This window comes from Carassius auratus, unplaced genomic scaffold (genome assembly GCF_003368295.1).
Source record: "Carassius auratus strain Wakin unplaced genomic scaffold, ASM336829v1 scaf_tig00217381, whole genome shotgun sequence".
NCBI lineage: Eukaryota > Metazoa > Chordata > Actinopteri > Cypriniformes > Cyprinidae > Carassius > Carassius auratus.
Window position 1 is genome coordinate 168,354 of NW_020529037.1, and position 13,774 is coordinate 182,127.

General features: G+C 39.2%; 1 protein-coding gene across 3 annotated transcripts in view; it reads right to left on the reverse strand.

Annotated features, from left to right (window-relative positions):
- LOC113100858 (triple functional domain protein-like) overlaps positions 1 to 13,774 on the reverse strand; it is a 97,442-nt gene that overhangs the window by 51,901 nt on the left and 31,767 nt on the right. For all 3 annotated transcript variants that reach the window (XM_026265380.1, XM_026265379.1, XM_026265381.1), the window contains exon 7: positions 1,929 to 2,124. In XM_026265380.1, the coding sequence (XP_026121165.1) occupies positions 1,929 to 2,124 (196 nt within the window). The remainder of the gene's footprint in view (positions 1 to 1,928; positions 2,125 to 13,774) is intronic.

Here is a 13,774-nt window from a genome sequence, read left to right on the forward strand (position 1 = left end):
GATAACTGACATATAGTTATATAGCTATATGTATAGTTAACAAAAATAGCATGTACAGAAGTGCAGATACCTGGAACCTTAGCATTGTTAGCACACACATTTTATCACACACACAGACATATGTACTCACATTTTATACCCGTAGCCCAGAGCTGCACTGGGCTAAAGCTCTGAGAGTACTCCAGTTTTGCGTTTGTATTTGTGCCTCCACAAAAAGACGCTAGTAAATTGAGGACTCGTTTTGCTCTCTGCTATCTGTGCGTGATGTCAGATGTAAAATCTTGTGTGTGTGTGTCTGTGACCAGTGATTTTGCTAGGCAGTGTGAGTCTATAGGATTACAGGGCCGGGTGGGAGAAAGGGAGGGCTGCTGGGTGCCTGGTTGGATCTGATGTGTTTGGCTTTAGAGTTTAGCTCCATCCACTCCTCCTACCTTAAGCCTGCACTGGACTGACACACTAACACACACATGTGCACACACAAATCTTTGATGCCTCATGACAGTGATCTTGTGACCCCAAAGTTTGGCTTATACAAAGACATGCACTCGGTTTCACATTTACAAATTATGGATCAGATATCTTAATTTAGTGCCATACTACTTGTGTGTGCATCATGTTGGATATAATACACAGTAACCTGACAAACTGTAACTACTGCAAGTGGCAGTACTAGAAAACATTGACACTCAAAGTGCAGTTACATTCACTGTGCTTTGTGAACTTTTGGCAGCAAAATCCACCAATTTTAATAGGAATCCAAGCAACTGGGAATTTTATTTGAGGGTAAAAAAAATTCCCCATGCAAATTTTGCGATGGGTTAAGTTGGTCATGCAATTTCGTTGCATTTACCAATAGAATGCTACTTATTTTGAAAGTGGTTTTATGTTAGATGTACTTCATATACCTAAACAATTGACAATTGTTAGCAATTTTGCTATGTGCGTTTTGATTTGTATTTCTTTCCATTTTAATTTGAAATATTTACAATTTAGCTTTAATTTCTTTATTTAAATTTTTTTTCTCCGTTGTATTTAAAATAACAAAAATGTTTTAAATATTTTTAGATAACGATAATGACCCTGCTTCTGACTGCATACCATATACACATTTAATATATAAATGGTTTTTATTATACCATTTATTACCATTTTAATGTAGCATAAAATTTATGGTAGAACAAGGCATTTGAGAAAACACCATAGTACTACTATGATACATGCCCAAATAAACTAAGATATTACCATGTTTTAAATAAATAAATAACAGGCTCTCAGCACAGTGTTGACGAGGGGGCAGCTGAGGTGAGGAAAGGGGGTGATGACATAGCAGAGAGTAAATAAAAAAATATATATATTTAAAAAAGAATTATGCGCGCGAAGCTACTAAAGACCTGAGCACTGATCTATAGACTAATAGAGAAACATAACGTTATAGATCAGGGACCTGAGACGAGAGCGCAGTATTCGTCTCAGAAAAACAACAGAAAAGCACAGCAGTAGAATGAAAAATGCGTTCTGAGTGAATTAACACAAGTTCATTACAATCGATTTCCATTACATAATACATTCATTGCGACCCATTTAAAAGATGCATCATTTTAAATTAGAACAACTTGAACAGCAACAAATAATAACAATACAGTGAAATAATTTAACTATAATCATCTAGACCTCTATTAAACATGAAAAAGATAATTCATCATAGCTTACTCTGTAGTGCTGCTTTCTTAGTTGCACCGCTTGTGAGGGAATCAAAGTAACAATTAAAATGTGACTTTGTGAAGCGGACTGTCCTAAAAAAAATTTAATAAACCATTATATTTCATAATTAAAATCTATTTTCACACCCATCTTGGGTGAGGGGGTGGGATAGTTCGAGTGAGGGGGCGACGCCAGAACCTTATCTTTGTGTTTGGATGTGTGCTCACCTGAGGCCTGTACTTCTGTGACATACTGAAGGAGTTCCTGTCCCTGGTGTATGACGTGGAAGGTGAGGTTGTTCATGGTGAGAGCTTTATCGGCATGATGCTGTAGTCTCTGCTCAGCTAGTGTCAGATCCTCAGTGTCAAACTCATTCATCTGCTGGGACAGCTCCTCATTCCATGCCTCCAGGTCTGAGATGACCTACATAACACATCCACACAGACAACACCATAAGAAGGCATGTATCACTGACCATATCGACATTAAATGAGTGAACAGGTTTGTAAATGTATTTTATTAGCCTGAAAATGCAAATATTGGATATAATAGTTATTGTAATACTTAAAAACATTTATTTTATTCAAAATAAAGAATATTGTATTATAGCTGTCATTAGAGTATTACAGTTTTTCTCAGTCGCTTTGGTACATTTCTCAAATCATCCTTGAGATTTGCAAAACAGTAAGTGCATTTCCAAAACAACTCGTACAAATATTAAAACACCATGGATTACCTGCAAAAGCCAATCTTTTGCTCAAAATCCTTAGTTCATCTCTCAAAAATAAATATCTGTGTCAATGAACATGTCAGTGCAATCAGAATGACAAGTCCTTGTGTCATAGTTTAGGGATAAGACAATATAACAGTGTACTCTGGTGGGATGTTCTGATGTAAAATATGGCAACATTTTGGATGACAGTTACTGTACTGAACAGTTTGCCATATGCTTATGTATTCCATATATCCATTTCAAAAGTACACATTTACACATTACTGTATGTGGGATATTGATTGAAAGAGACTGGATAGAATTCCCAGTTACACTTTTACTAGTGGTCTGACCAAAAAAAGAAAAAAATAATAATACAGTTTTTCTCAGTCGCTTTGGTACATTTCTCGAATCAAACTCACAATTTTCAAAACAGTAAGTGCATTTCCCAAAACCATTTGTACAAATAGCAAAACACCATGGATAACCTGCAAAAGTCAGTCTCTTGCTCAAAATCCTTAGTTCATCTCTCAAAAGTAAATATCTGTATCAATGAACATGTCAGTGCCATCGAATGACAAGTCCTTGTGTCATAGTTTATGGATACGACAGTCAAATTGCTTAGTCATGTTGTCAATAAAACAGTGTACTCTGGAGGGATGTTCTGATGTAAACTATGGCAACATTTTGGATGATAGTTACTGTATTGAACAGTATGCCATATGCTTATGTATGCCATATATCCATTTCAAAAGTACAAATTTACACATTACTTTATGTGGGATATTGATTGAAAGAGACTGGATAGAATTCCCAGATACACTTTTACTAGTGGTCTGACCCAAAGAATATTAAAAAAAAATAAAAAATAAAAAAAACTTTACAATGCCTTTGTGATATAGAAAAGGACAAAGAAATATGGGCACAAAGATGAAAATAAGTCCATTTTCAGATTTTGTTACTCTTGTGTTGTCCTCTGTCTTTACAGTATAAACTTTCCAAGTGAAGATTCATGAGATTACGTAACCTTTTGAGCTATTTCAGAGAAATGGTTTATCATTGGTTTATCATCTACATTCTCTTCATTAGTCAAGATTCATTTGCACAATTCATGCCAAATTGACAAAAAGTCTAATAATAATGTGTAAAAATAAAAATAAAAAGTGTGCTTGGCAGTTTGTGACAACTAGATTAACCATTGTGCATTTAATGGCTTATACGATGAACTAAAGACTAGATGTTTTGAGGGGTAAGACTATTGCACAGAAAACTGTATAATACGTTTTGAGCAGCATGACATTAGCAACTGATAATGTAGTGTAGCAGAAATGAGTCAAATCAGACAAATCAAAGAGTCTATCAGAGCTGTGTGCATTGAAACATGAGCTGAATTCCTCAGGAAGTCATAAATCAGTTCTAGTGCCACAAGAACCAGGCAAGATAACCAACCAACCAACTTGTTCACACAACAGCTTTCAACATTAACACCAATAGAACAATTATTGACAATTTTAATTAGAAGAAGAGATTGTCAAATTTATTGTTCGTGATTGGTGTAAGGGAAACAGGTCAATTTAGCTCAAAGGGAATCATTTAAGATTTTAAAGGGAATTTGAACAGAATCACTGTTTCACGGCTGTTCACGGAGACGCGCCTGCGGTTCAGTGAACGAGCCGTTTAACATCAAATCTGCACTGGATACTAATATCCAAACTATAGTGAAAACACTATCAATTAGCACAGTAACAAGATCGGCAGCTTAAGACATTAACTTGTAAGCACAAAACACAAGATACTTCTCTTTTCAATATGAATAAGGCTTTATTAGATAAATCTAAGACATATAAACTAATCTAACACATAAACGCACGCACACACATTCACACAAGTTGCAGGAAGATCGAAAGTTAGGGAAAGATGAGTTTAAGAGAATGGAAATATGGAATCCCAAGTTTACAGCAATACGTTAAATTGCATAGACATGAACAACCATCAATCACGTAATTAGCGCTCGCATTGAGTTCCTCAATGGGGTTAAAATTATATTAGATACACCAGCACAACAAATATCTGGGAATACGTTGCCTTCGTTTGCTGTGAAAGGGACTCCAGTTGAAAGGGGTATCCCGGTGTCGCTGATTGGCTGGAAGTTCAGTTGGCTGAAGTGACGTCTTGGGGAGCCCGTGCTTGGGCGTTGGCTGAAGCTGGAGTTGTGTGGCTGGTCGGAGTTCAAACGCGCAGACGAGGTCGACGTTACAAAACTTAACTCAGAACACGAAACTCTCAAACGGAAAAGAAAAGAAATAAAGTTTGACGAGACTAGGTTGTGTTCCTTCTCATTGTGGCATAAGTAGCAGCAGGCAGGCACGCTGGAACCGCGCTCAAAGAACCATGATGACTAACCGCATGGCTAGATGCTACAAGCTAAAGCTAGGTAGCAAAGCTACAAGCTAAGAGCAGGCATGACTGATAGCACGAGCAAGGCTGGAACTAAAAGCCGACATGGCTAATAGCAGCAGCTAGACTAGAACTAAAAGCCGACTAAAAGCAAGATTTAATCGTGTCCAAAGTTTTTAAACTTCCTTGTTGGCCACCCCTCAAATGTTGCCTTGACCAATCAGATATGGTCCTGGGGTCTGGGGTATCATAAATCATTGTTTATCTTACCAAGCATGTGGTTCTTGCCTCACAGGGTCTAATTTTGGACATGATTCCTATAACATGATTATGATATATTTTACAAATAAATGATTGTCAGGACAATATCAAGCAAGAAAATGCGATTATTTGAATACTAGACATGACTAGGTATCCTATAGTTATCAAAAGACATACACAATAAGTGATTATACATGATAGTCAAATGTGTGGGTTACACGTAAATGAATATGGAGTTAAGCAATGGAATGATTCATTCATAAGTCTTTTTTGAGTTCATTCTGGTCCATATATAATGTATAAAAAGCAGTTTCTTTGCCATTCTCTGGCAAAGGGACTTTTCTGTGAAGACAAAGGTTTAAAGCCCTTCCCCCTTAGGAATTTCAGTCTGGTTTCACTGGCTGGGGGGGGAAGTCAATGCAAGTATTTAACTTGATCTCCTGGGTTTACATGTGATGTCCAGCGTTGCATTCCAATCACGAACAATAAATTTGACAATCTCTTCTTCGAATTAAAATTGTCAATAATTGTTCTATTGGTGTTAATGTTGAAAGCTGTTGTGTGAACAAGTTGGTTGGTTGGTTATCTTGCTTGGTTCTTGTGGAACTAGAACTGATTTATGACTTCCTGAGGAGTTCAGCTCATGTTTCAATGCACACAGCTCTGATAGACTCTTTGATTTGTCTGATTTGACTCATTTCTGCTACATATATCCCCCTTTCGATCGGCGAGGTGTTTAGGTGAAGACATCGTCGATCGCTGGAGAAACAAAGGCAGAAGAAGCAGACAAACACAGCAAACAGCAAGACAACACCTCCATGACAGTTACTGTACTGGTGCAGGCATCAGGCTATTTAGGTACACGTGGTTAAGTTCAATTAGTCAATGTAGTTTAGCACATTGAGGATAGTTTAGATCGTCTTGGAAATTGTTTTTATTTTGATTCATCAATCAAATTTGTGGTTAACTTTGTTTGGTTCTTCTAGGTTGTCTTACTTTACATGTTTACCATTAGTTTTCTAGTAATTTCATTTTCAATTCAATGAATTGACCTATCATGCATGGAGCTCTCTGGCTTCCATTCAGTTTAGAGTGGCTGGCGGATATTAGGTGTTGCGAGTCAATCCTAATATCAGACCTTCGACCCTCGCAGGGTGTCTAGGCGTTTCACCTACTCAGGAAAGAGGGGAAGGAGAAGGATAGGTAAAAGAAGAACAAAACAAAACAAGGCTGCTGTGGGTTTTCCTAGCATGTGTTACAACTACTATTGAGCTAGGATGTCAGGTGCAGCTAGTGTGTCGTGAACCTTAACTTAGTGTCAGGTGTTCTACCTATTGTGAGGATGGCTGCACGTTTCTTCATGGTGGGTATGTGTAACTTTGTTACGCTAAAAGTTGGATATTCTACCTGTGGGAAGAATATGTTTGTTGACTGTGTTATCAGTAGATGTGTTTACCTCTGGGTGTAGGTAATGTTGTGTGTTACTGGTGTAGTGCATGTGTGGTCAGATCTGTTCAAGTCTGTGTTGTCTCCCCCTTTTTCTAGCATGTCACTTAAGACTGGCTCTCAGCATCCTTGGCTTGGATGAGGGCGTGTCCATGGTCTAATGAGGGGTCAGTCCAGCAAGGCAGGAAGTTCTTTAGCAGACAGTCGGAGGCAGTTTGGCATGGCTGTGTGAAGCTGAGTTGCAAAACTTGTCTCCAATGTTGCATTCTTCTTGTGATGCCTTCTGGCTGTAGCAGACTTTCTGACCTTCTGTGCTCTGGTGGTTGCTGTTGCACAGACAGGGAATTTGGAACTTGGAGTTGGAGTTCATTTGACAGTTTGTTAGTGACTGAGGTGATGTCCTTTAGTACCTCAGATTTTTCATCAACAGTTGGCCGTTAAAGACTTGTTCATTCTGGGTTGTTGTTGAACAGGTGCTTGTCATCTCTGATGCGGTGCACCAGGTGATCACCGGCCTTCCGTTCTGTCGCTGGTCACAGCGAGCATGACTCAACTTTGTGGTCACCTGCATGTAAATTGTCTTGAAGGAACTCTCTTAGTTGTTCCATGACTTGTTCCGTGTCTTCTAATTGTAAGCGGTTATGTTCTTGTGCATACTCAGCACTGTGCAGGTCTGAGTGGTGCTGAGGTGGGTTTTGTTGTCGCTTACCCACACGAGTTGCTCTTGGATGAGTCAGGTGATTACCTTTGGATATCTGGTTAGGTTTCCAGATGTTCTTATCCTTTTGGTTTCTTGAGAAGCGTGGCTGGTCCCATGAATTTTTCCAGCAGTTGGGCTGAAAGCGGTCGTGGATATGGGCGTCACGTTCTCTGTGCTCTTGATGGAAGACTCTGGTGTTGTGATGCCACTGGGTGTCGTCCAGTGCAAGGCTTGAGTCTTTGTTGACAGAGTTCAAGAGTGTGGATGTTTTGTTACCTTTCTTTGAGGCCAACTTCTGCTTGTTATAGGCCTTCTGTGTTAGGTCACGCAACTGTTGGATGGTCATGGAGTTCGGACAGGCCATGACACCTAGATGGTGACTGACTCCAGGGTGCAGATTCCTTAGGAAGAGGCTTTTGAAGTTCACATCCTCTTCAAGGTCAGGGCTGTTGTGTGCACCAAAGTAGGCTTGTCGGAGTCGGTTGTAATAAGCTTGTGGAGTCTCTTGACGACCTTGTTTGGTTTCCAAGGCAGTTAACAGTCCATGTTCAGACTCTGGGTCTGTAAACTCTTTAATCAGGACCTCACAAAGTCGCTGGTAGTTTGACTTTGTTTGACTGGGCTGTCGATTTAGAAAGTTTCGTACCTCGGAACTGGACGTGGCTCTAAGGAGGTATAACCAGTCTCTGTCAGTCACATGAGGTCTCACTTCCAGGTGAAATTCGATATCTCGCAGATAAGCTTGGATGTCGGGGCTCTCTGTGGAGTTCGGGTTGAACCTGCTGATGTTTTTAGACAGCTTGTTGAGGTCTTTGATGGTCATCCCGTGTGCAGCTTCAAGGCCTTGGACGGGAGGTTTTCTTTCGTTGGCAGAAAAGGGTTGTGTGGCGAAGGCAGGTGAGGTTTTGGGTTGTGGCCCTTCGCTCCTTTCGTCATATGCCAGTTCTTGGACGTGGGACTCTGCTCTGCTCAGCAGTGATGAGGCTAAGAGATGTTTCTCTTTTCTTGGCTCTAGTTTGTGCTTGTAAGCATTTTGGAGTTCTTTTCTGACCATGTAGAGCTCATCGTTGGTATCGTCTAGTTGTTGGGTCAGATTGTCCATTTCAGTTCTGTACCTTTCAAGGTGGTCTTTCAAAGCACTGATTTCAGAGTTTTTGTTTCTGATGTCTATCTTGGCTTTCTCTAGTAGCTGTTCGGCATACTGGAGTCTGTTTACCAGGTCTTTCTGAGCAGCCGTTGTATGTTGCTGGTCGAGCTGAGCTGCTGCCAGGGCTGCTTGGAGCTTCATAACTTGTTCTGTTGTATCCTGCTCCCTCTCGCTGGGTGCTTTGAGTTGATTTTGAACTTTCACTTCCAGCTTGTCTATGCGACGTTGAGCACGTGTCAGCTCCTCTTGAAGGTGGGTGATGTGCTTGTCGCTCAGTTTCAGCTGGGTTGTGAAGGCATAGCTTAGTGAGCTCGTGATCTTGACTAGCTCCTCGTGGTTGTTGTTCTGGCTTGAATCTTGTGTCAGGAATCTTCTCAGGATTAGGATTATTATTAAAAATAATAACAGTTCAAATGTCTTTGGAGTGAGGCTGTCTGTTATGCCTCTCAGCCAAATGTTCACATCTTCCCCATGGGCAATGGGGTCTGCAGTCTGCGGCATGTTGGCACGCTGGGGAGAAGAGAGACTGACACAGATCTGTGTGGAGTAAAAGCCTATGTGTGGTGGGACAACTAAGTGTTGTATCAGTGATTGTGAACCACTAGTGAAATGTGGTGATGACTGTGTTGGTCTCAGGGTGTCTAAGTAGACTAGAGATGCGAAGACTTTGTCACTCTAATGAGGAAGAGGAAAAGAGAGACAGAGGTGAAAAACAAATTCAAATGACAAGCAAAATTTCTGTTTTTCAAATGAGGAAAATTATTTTTTTCAATTAAATGTTATCAAAAACATAAACAATATTATTATATTTCTTGCTTTGGACAAAAGAATACAATAATAATTCTGATATCTCTTTTCTTAGTCTGACAGGATTGACACCGTACACCTTTCAGTTGGACCGCTCACCAGGGAGTCAGCGAAGGCGACAGTTGCTCAACACGTATCTCTATTAAATTGATCTCAACGTTGGATGAGATGCTAAAACTTGAATTGCGTTTCCAAATGAAGGGAGGTTAGGAAGAACAAATGAGAGGATGATTACAATCAAATTCATAAGGATGATTCGTCGTCTTTGGCACGATTGTGTATTTACTTCACTTAGAATTGATTGATGTTTCTTACATGTCCTACAAATGTAAAAAGAGAAGAGGAAAGTAAAGGAGAGAGAGGACGGAGATGGTAAGTCTCAGTAGCGGTTATCTGAACTACAAGGAGAGCGTTGTGTTAGTTGCTGCACAACTTATCAAACAAAATAAACTTTAAGTGAAAGAGAGTTGTCTTTCTAATTTATTTGAACTCGTAGTGAGGGATAACAATGTCTCCTTTTAGGGCTCAGGTTTGTCGTTCCCAGGCTAGGATACACAAAAGAAATGGTAAGAAATAGGAAAATTAAAAAAAATTAATAAATGGGCAAAATATGCAAAAATGAAATTAAAAAGAGGAAATCAATACGTAAAACAATAGTGGTTAAGTGTATAACCAAAACAGGAAGAGGGGTAAAACGCATTCAAATAAGTAAAGGTCTGAATAGCATATATTCAGATGGGTAATAAATAAATTAGGAAGAATAAGTTTACTTTAACTTCCAAAGTTCAAGGCTTATTCATTCCTAAAATAATTAGACCCAAAAGAGAATACTAGAAATAAAAGATCATATGAAATGATCTGAAAGGGAAATTTTAAATGCTTCCAAATAAATTTAATGTTTCAATTAAATTTCAATTTGACAATTAATAATTGTGAGTCAATATTTCCCTTTCTAGTAAAATCAAAATAAGTGGTCTAGTGAGAAAAGAGAGCGATAAAAAGAAAGAGACTAACAAGTGTTAGTTAAGATGTTTAAAATGGTTAAATCACGTCAGCGTTGCCCAAACACACATTATTCTACCACTGGATGGTAATGCTAACGGCTAACCTTCGAGGCTAGTGGCTTTAGTATAGACTTCAATGTAAATGCAATGGTTTCGTTAGCTTAGCGAAACCGCGGAGTTTGTGCGCTGCGCGTGCACAGTTCAGAGTTGCTCCGGAAGTACGTTAGGCTTCCGGGTCACGGTCGTCACTATGGCAACCAAAACACATTCTAGTGGATTAGCACATGAATCGTTGCATTGTTGCAAATACAGTTAAGCATGTTACATGAAATGTCGGCTCATTTCAACACTATACAAATAACAACACCGCCTTTCAGTTGGTTTTGCGATGTGGCACTTAAACTCTCAGTTTGTATAGAGTTAAATTTATCTTAATTCAAATAGCAGCTTCCTGCTGTAGTTATATCAATCTCAGCAATTTGAATCTCCGTGCCAGTTTTTCTGGACACAAACATAAAAGTTTTCCTTCGCTGTTGGTACACAGTTAAAATTTACTTGATCAAGCTTTTAAAACACTCCCATTCAAATTACTCTCGGACACACGCAGTGTTACGCGAGATTGCATTCACTTTGTGAACGGATACAAATGGGCAAACATTGTTCTCTAATGTTTAACGTTAACGTAGGGGAGTCGAATATCAAATTTGATTCGGCAGTGGAACACGCACTGGCAATCAAACTATATGAAATATGAATATGGGGACTTTGATAAATAGATTGAGGAACCCGCTCAAAACTATTCTTTATTCACCGATTTATATCCCTTTTGAAACACTAACAGTTTAGCTCCGTTCAGCAAACAGTGACTGAGATAGCGTTTGAGACACTGGAACACGCAGTGAAATCAAATCAGCTATAAAACAAGGCATTACACAAATGAGGAACACGCTCAATTTCTACCTTATTGTACGATCTCAGATGTTTACTTTTAAGTTCACTTACTGCTGTTAACAAAGGGGAGACGGACTTGAGTTAAAGTTTCTTCTAGCTCCTTTCATTCAAGCGGGAGGGCGCGCGCTGTTTTCGTCACGCGTCACACAAACATACTCAGGTCTCGCATGCTTCTCATCTTTCATTCCTTTAGCAAAATCAAAGATTAAATAACTTGGTTTATGCTCATAATTTAGATTAAACTGCCCGCAATCATTCTCCACCATTATAAATGTAAGGGAAACAGGTCAATTTAGCTCAAAGGGAATCATTTAAGATTTTAAAGGGAATTTGAACAGAATCACTGTTTCACGGCTGTTCACGGAGACGCGCCTGCGGTTCAGTGAACGAGCCGTTTAACATCAAATCTGCGCTGGATACTAATATCCAAACTATAGTGAAAACACTATCAATTAGCACAGTAACAAGATCGGCAGCTTAAGACATTAACTTGTAAGCACAAAACACAAGATACTTCTCTTTTCAATATGAATAAGGCTTTATTAGATAAATCTAAGACATATAAACTAATCTAACACATAAACGCACGCACACACATTCACACAAGTTGCAGGAAGATCGAAAGTTAGGGAAAGATGAGTTTAAGAGAATGGAAATATGGAATCCCAAGTTTACAGCAATACGTTAAATTGCATAGACATGAACAACCATCAATCACGTAATTAGCGCTCGCATTGAGTTCCTCAATGGGGTTAAAATTATATTAGATACACCAGCACAACAAATATCTGGGAATACGTTGCCTTCGTTTGCTGTGAAAGGGACTCCAGTTGAAAGGGGTATCCCGGTGTCGCTGATTGGCTGGAAGTTCAGTTGGCTGAAGTGACGTCTTGGGGAGCCCGTGCTTGGGCGTTGGCTGAAGCTGGAGTTGTGTGGCTGGTCGGAGTTCAAACGCGCAGACGAGGTCGACGTTACAAAACTTAACTCAGAACACGAAACTCTCAAACGGAAAAGAAAAGAAATAAAGTTTGACGAGACTAGGTTGTGTTCCTTCTCATTGTGGCATAAGTAGCAGCAGGCAGGCACGCTGGAACCGCGCTCAAAGAACCATGATGACTAACCGCATGGCTAGATGCTACAAGCTAAAGCTAGGTAGCAAAGCTACAAGCTAAGAGCAGGCATGACTGATAGCACGAGCAAGGCTGGAACTAAAAGCCGACATGGCTAATAGCAGCAGCTAGACTAGAACTAAAAGCCGACTAAAAGCAAGATTTAATCGTGTCCAAAGTTTTTAAACTTCCTTGTTGGCCACCCCTCAAATGTTGCCTTGACCAATCAGATATGGTCCTGGGGTCTGGGGTATCATAAATCATTGTTTATCTTACCAAGCATGTGGTTCTTGCCTCACAGGGTCTAATTTTGGACATGATTCCTATAACATGATTATGATATATTTTACAAATAAATGATTGTCAGGACAATATCAAGCAAGAAAATGCGATTATTTGAATACTAGACATGACTAGGTATCCTATAGTTATCAAAAGACATACACAATAAATGATTATACATGATAGTCAAATGTGTGGGTTACACGTAAATGAATATGGAGTTAAGCAATGGAATGATTCATTCATAAGTCTTTTTTGAGTTCATTCTGGTCCATATATAATGTATAAAAAGCAGTTTCTTTGCCATTCTCTGGCAAAGGGACTTTTCTGTGAAGACAAAGGTTTAAAGCCCTTCCCCCTTAGGAATTTCAGTCTGGTTTCACTGGCTGGGGGGGGAAGTCAATGCAAGTATTTAACTTGATCTCCTGGGTTTACATGTGATGTCCAGCGTTGCATTCCAATCACGAACAATAAATTTGACAATCTCTTCTTCGAATTAAAATTGTCAATAATTGTTCTATTGGTGTTAATGTTGAAAGCTGTTGTGTGAACAAGTTGGTTGGTTGGTTATCTTGCTTGGTTCTTGTGGAACTAGAACTGATTTATGACTTCCTGAGGAGTTCAGCTCATGTTTCAATGCACACAGCTCTGATAGACTCTTTGATTTGTCTGATTTGACTCATTTCTGCTACATTGGAATGCAACGCTGGACATCACATGTAAACCCAGGAGATCAAGTTAAATACTTGCATTGACTTCCCCCCCAGCCAGTGAAACCAGACTGAAATTCCTAAGGGGGAAGGGCTTTAAACCTTTGTCTTCACAGAAAAGTCCCTTTGCCAGAGAATGGCAAAGAAACTGCTTTTTATACATTATATATGGACCAGAATGAACTCAAAAAAGACTTATGAATGAATCATTCCATTGCTTAACTCCATATTCATTTACGTGTAACCCACACATTTGACTATCATGTATAATCACTTATTGTGTATGTCTTTTGATAACTATAGGATACCTAGTCATGTCTAGTATTCAAATAATCGCATTTTCTTGCTTGATATTGTCCTGACAATCATTTATTTGTAAAATATATCATAATCATGTTATAGGAATCATGTCCAAAATTAGACCCTGTGAGGCAAGGACCACATGCTTGGTAAGATAAACAAATGATTTATGATACCCACCCCAAGAACATATCTGATTGGTCAAGGCAACATTTGAGGGGTGGCCAACAGGAAAGTTTAAATACTT